This window comes from Salvelinus alpinus, chromosome 4 (assembly GCF_045679555.1).
Source record: "Salvelinus alpinus chromosome 4, SLU_Salpinus.1, whole genome shotgun sequence".
NCBI classification, from domain to species: domain Eukaryota; kingdom Metazoa; phylum Chordata; class Actinopteri; order Salmoniformes; family Salmonidae; genus Salvelinus; species Salvelinus alpinus.
In genome coordinates this window covers 48,497,667-48,503,309 of record NC_092089.1, presented here as the reverse complement: position 1 = coordinate 48,503,309, position 5,643 = coordinate 48,497,667, and the positions used below count along the sequence as shown (strand labels likewise).

The 5,643-nt window shown below is 40.6% G+C and overlaps 1 protein-coding gene across 2 annotated transcripts; it reads right to left on the bottom strand.

The window, feature by feature from the left end:
- Positions 1-249: 249 nt before the first annotated feature.
- On the bottom strand, positions 250-4,918 carry LOC139573822 (sialic acid-binding Ig-like lectin 5). 2 transcript variants are annotated; one of them, XM_071397725.1, is made up of 9 exons: positions 4,861-4,918; positions 4,249-4,400; positions 3,704-4,099; positions 2,999-3,319; positions 2,629-2,889; positions 2,241-2,528; positions 1,927-2,053; positions 1,630-1,711; positions 250-1,476 (listed from the first exon to the last, which is right to left on the bottom strand). In XM_071397725.1, the coding sequence occupies exons 2-9, from the start codon at positions 4,307-4,309 to the stop codon at positions 1,081-1,083; spliced, it is 1,932 nt and encodes a 643-aa protein (XP_071253826.1). In that variant the 5' UTR covers positions 4,310-4,400; positions 4,861-4,918; the 3' UTR covers positions 250-1,080. The 2 variants fall into 2 exon arrangements, with proteins under 2 accessions (XP_071253826.1, XP_071253827.1); XM_071397726.1 differs by having other exon boundaries at positions 2,247-2,528.
- Between the last annotated feature and the right edge of the window lie 725 nt (positions 4,919-5,643).

Genomic DNA, 5,643 nt, shown 5'->3' with positions numbered 1-5,643 from the left:
ATGTCATTAAAACGATACACACGCTTCAATGGGGCAGAAGGCCGTGTGTTGTCGTGATTCTGGATGGCCAGATATCTAGCAACAACAACACAATGCTGCCATGTGGCGAATTGTAGGTGGCTCGTTTCAGCAAGTTTTATGTTGTTCGTGAAATGTATTTTTTTTGTGTGTTATTTGCTAATTTGGCACAAAATAAAATGCTACCTAGCTAACCAGACAACTAACAATGTATTTGAGAAAAAACATGTGCTCATTGTACAAATGTATTTATATTTTTAAACATTGGAGACTAAATATAGTTTACATGTTGTCAACAATCTAAGCCAACCCGTCTGTTTTACCTTATAGTTGTGCGCGCATCTGTTTGGTTGCTAAACAACCAACCCGTCTATAGCACACAACTTTTAAAAGCACAATGTACTTTTTTTCTTGATTCATTTCATTTGAGCTCTCTGGCTAGCCCAAAATGAGAATTCTTAAATAACATTTTGCCAACATTTTCGCCAGTGTATCAGTATTCTATTTACAGAAATATATTGATTACATCCACACATACTACCTAATATCCCCACCCACTTGTCAAATCTAATGCAAAAATGAAAGGAAAGAGGAGAAAAAAAAGAAATGGTTTGACCTCTTTACTTTTCCAAACCACATCTTTGTCCTTCCTCATGGTGACAAAACACAATCGTTACAAAAGTAAAATGACACTTCCTTGAAAAACTTTACAAAAACATTACCAAAATTTCCTTCTATGTACAACTAGAAAATAGTCTTATTGATAATGTACAACCACCAGATACATACAGTACTATCTGACACAGGGCTGTAAAATAAAGCATTTACCAAAACTATTAACTACAGTAGTTTCAGTTATTAAACAACATCTCTGTACTATCGTAAAACATTCAAACTGGATTCAGCACATGAGGAAACAACACCAAAACTACAGTAGTTTCAGTTGAACAAAAGTCCCATTATCAACATAAAACTTTCTATCTGGATTCAGGAAATGATATAAGAACACATGGCTGTACAATACTGTATGCTATCCCCCACGTTTCTAGCGAAATTGCTGTGTCACTCACCACCACCCATAATAGCCTTGACGTTGGAGTAAAGTCTTGTATCCTCATCTGTCTCTGCTGCTGGCTTACCGTTCTCTTTCTCCACGTCCTTCCCCATCCTCATCATTCCACTCCCCTCTCCTCCATCTTCATCCCCTTCATTCTTCTTCTCTCGTTTGATTTTGGCGTACTCTGACTCTGCGGTGGTGGTCTTCTTCTCTGCCTCCTCAGGAGTCTTCTTCTTCAGCAGGGAGTAGTTGATGCTGGCGTAGTCCACTTCATTTGGTTCTTCCCTTGTGGAAGATTTTCCCGCGGCTCCACTGGTCTGGGTCCCTCCGTTTTCAGCTCCCTCCCTCAGCACCACCTGCAGAGGGGTCTGTTCACCCCCAACAGCCTGTCCTGCATCCATCTATGGAGTACATTACAGAAAGCACTGTGTTAGGAGTCTTTTATTAGCTTGGTGGTCCCAGATCTGCTTATGCTGTCTTGTAAACTCCTGTTGGCATGTCAATGCTAACTGAATGTTGGTTAAGCTGATTAAAGAAATGAACTGATACTGCACCTGTTGGTCTTCACATGCCACCATCTCCAGGTTCATGAAAGGGCTTTTGGAGTCTGAGTCCTTTGAGATCCTCTGTTTTTGTCTAAGGAAAATATTAGTAATGACATTTCTCAATAACTATATTCTGGAGGGGTTAGCAAGCACTTCCATTACAACATGGTGCAAGGCATTGGCACTTTTGACAATGTATCTGATTCTCTTGATAGTACTTCTGAATTTCTAAAGACAATCTGCAATTGATTTTAAAAACAACACTCAGTTAACACTAACTGTACTTCAGTAATAGAATGCATGTACCTTTTACATTTCCCTGTCAAACACAGGAAGATACAACAGATGGTGGCTGAGAAGGCTGCACCAATCGCAAATGCAGCAATCAGTGATGGGTTCAACAGCATAGCCAAGATGTCTTTAGACACTTCCTCTATGAAGAGAACAAAGCATGTACGTTTTTAGGAGTGGCTCACAATACTTTGTATCCTCTGATTTTCTTTTTAAATGAAATAATAACATTATATTTTCTCACTCAAAGCATATAAATCCTCTATGCTACATACACAATGGGTGGGATTGGGAAAGCTGTTGCTCTCTAACAAAGTAAGAACTTATACCTTTACCTCCTTGCTTTCCTTGGCTCTCTTTTTGGGTGACTTGCAGCTTCTCTCTCACTCTGCCCACTTCATTTGTGCTGACACACTCCACAGTAGTGTTGGTGTGGTTTCCGACATGCATCCTGATGGTGGTGTTCACTGAGGACCTCAACACTGATTTAGTGAGGGAGTACTTCTCAGTGTTAAGCCAGCCTATGAGAGGTAAGGGGACCCCCTGACTGACACACACACAAGTCATGAACTTGGCCTGGATGACACACCCAGAAGCATTGAGAATCACTGGATGGTCTAAAGAGAGACAGAGGGGGAAGATATATCATGGACAATTTCAAGTAAACATGTTTCAAGCTATTTTTAATCAGGTTTGTACAGTGTTGTTTGTACTCACACATCACAGTGACAACAATGGAAGCTGTCAGATTCCTGTTGAAGTGTTGAGCTTTACACACATACTCCCCTGCATGTTCTCTTGTCATGTTAGAGATGGTGAGAGCGGCCAGTCCAGAGTTATTCTGTTCCAAAGCTGTTGTTCCATTCTTACTCCAGGTGATAGATGGTGGTGGTGGGTAGCTGTCAACAAAGCAAGACAGATTCAGGGTATCACCCTCTCTCACTGTGTTACTACCAGAGATCTTGGGTTCCTTCACATCTAGAAAATAAAGTATATAATCAGTTAATCATGGTCATGAAAATAACTGTTGAAGCACAACAAAAGGTTGGGTTGTTCAAAGTAAGGTCAGATGATGTAGGCTACTTACGAGTCACATTCAAAGTCACTGTCTCCTCAGTGGTGATGTTCCCTTTGAATGTCACTTGGCACGTGACCTTGGTGGTGTGGTGCTCTGCTGAAGGTGTAAAGTTCAAAGTTGAGAAGTGGGTTGTTGTGACGTTGGTCAGATCCTCTCTCTTTTGTATAGTGGTGTTGTCTCTGAGCTCAGTGATGTTGTCTCCTGTCCCTCTCCATGTCCATGTGATGTTAGGAGGAGTTCCAGAGCAGATCCCCGGGGCGGTGCAGGTCAGGGTCGCTGGTTCTCCTTCTGTCAGAGGAGGAGTCAACACTGAGGGCTTCTGGGTCAGAGCTGGAGACAGGAAATAGAAACACAGACTGAGGCCTAGATTCAATCAGGATCGTGGAAGATCCGCACAATAGTGTGATTTACATTTAGAGGGAATGTTCCTGTATTCATGGTAAATGCACGTTGGCTCAATAGGAATTTACCTTTACATTTAAGTCACGCTATAACATGGATTTTGTATCCATGTAGAAAACAGCAGAAACATATACTCATATAAAGTATGAAATCATAGTGCCGGTTTAGAAAAATAAGCACTTTGAAATGGGAGACTTGGGGAATCTTGGACTTTGTAAATTGGATCTACGTATGTTGCAGTCAGTGTACATGATTAATTACACTAAAGTAATACTCATGTCACTGTAACTAACAGTAATAGTCATGCTGTACCTTTCACTGCAATTTTAACTTTCTCTCGGGATGTAAATTTACTTCTATTTCCACTGTTAAATGTTCCGAACAGTCTTAATTGATAGTCTCCGTCATCAGTCTTAGTGATGTCGTTGATGATTATACTGCAGTTCTTCTTTGTCACGTCTGTCTCCAGTAGTGACACTCGCCTTCTATAACCCTCCTGAGCTTTAGAGGAATTTCTTGAGTGGAAAATAGAGTCCTTGTCGACTTGCATAGAAAGTTGTGTATCAGGGCATTTCAACCATATTGCTGAGTGAGCAGTGAAGTTATCAAGGTGAGTGAACGAACATGGAATAACAGCACATAGTCCAGCCTGTGGTGTTATCTCTGCTGGACTGAAGGTGATGTTGATTGGTGCTGGAGGGGCCTTATCTGACGGAGGGAAATTAATACAGTCATGAGTAATACAAGAAGCACTGATACTACTTCACTTGTTCGTAAAAAAATAAAAATATGACATAGTATCTGTTGGGATGTATGCCAAATGTATATTAACAATAGTAGTGATAAAATGACCTTACTTTGGCATGTGGTTCTCTCTGTCAGAGAGAGAAGTAGAGCTGCCCAGATTAGGACCCACATCCTGCCTCTACTGCCTCGATGAATCAACCACAACACCGGGGTCTCTCTCCTCTTTCTCTAATGGTCACTATCTCTGTCTCTGTCTACTGGTCTGGAGCACAAGACGAGTGTGAAATAGAATATGAAATGGTGTTGTGATAATAACAACATATAGCAGTACACATCGGATATGAATATTTCATTACACCTTTATGAGTGCTACATTGGCATTCATAACAACCTTCTTAGCACTTTTATTCAACTAAGATGTATTTTGCTGTAATGCCTAGAGAGGATGTCAAAGAAACATTTATGGTCACAGTTCATATGAATGCCTTCTTCACAATTGCTCATAAATATATTTAACTGCATTCATAAATATTTATTCTTATGCTATTTTAAGCCTTATGAAGCAATGTGTTTTAATTCCATAAATGAATAATATTACCATTACATTACATAGCCATAATCAAGTTTTAACAGTCATTCAATGTAACGAGGCAAAAATATATAGTGGTTCAATAGCTTGTCTTTTGATCCATGCAGAGAATAAGACTGAATCAGCACATTACCTCTCTCTGTGTGCTCTCTCTTCCTATTGACTGTGAGCCCTGTGTGAGTCCCTGATGGGTGTGAACTGTCACTTCATGTCCCCAGTCAGTTACTCCTCCCTCTAACCTGGTGCTGCAATCCAGGAAGTCCCTCTGTACTGCATACCACCCAGCCATACTGTACTGTATCTAGACCATAATCAACCCAAACACATCAACTAACCAATCAAACCGCACCAATCCACACCAATCAACCAACCTTGATCAACACTGCAATCCCCTTGCCTTGTATATTCAGATGCAGCTTTATTTCACTAGAAGAATGTTTCTATAAGATTTCTATTAGAAAATGTGTACATATTTCAAGATGGCTGTTTGTAACATGTGCATGTGAATTATATGGAGAATGCCTTGCATTGGATAGAGACAAGCTGGCAATAGTCTCTGTAACGGCAGCCTTCCCTCTCTTCACGAAAAGAGAGGGTGTAACAGGGATCAGACCAACATGCAGCGTAGCCAGTGCTCAACATGTTTAATAAAACGATAAACAGTGAACACTTAACACGATACAAAATAATAAATGTGGCAAACCGATACAGCCCTATCTGGTGCAGAGAAAACACAAAGAAAGGAAACAACCACCCACAAACCAACACAAAACAAGCCACCTATATATGATTCCCAATCAGAGACAACACAAAACACCTGCCTCTGATTGAGAACCATATTAGGCCAAACATAGAAACAGACAAACTAGACACACAACAGAGAATGCCCACCCAGCTCACGTCCTGACCAACACTA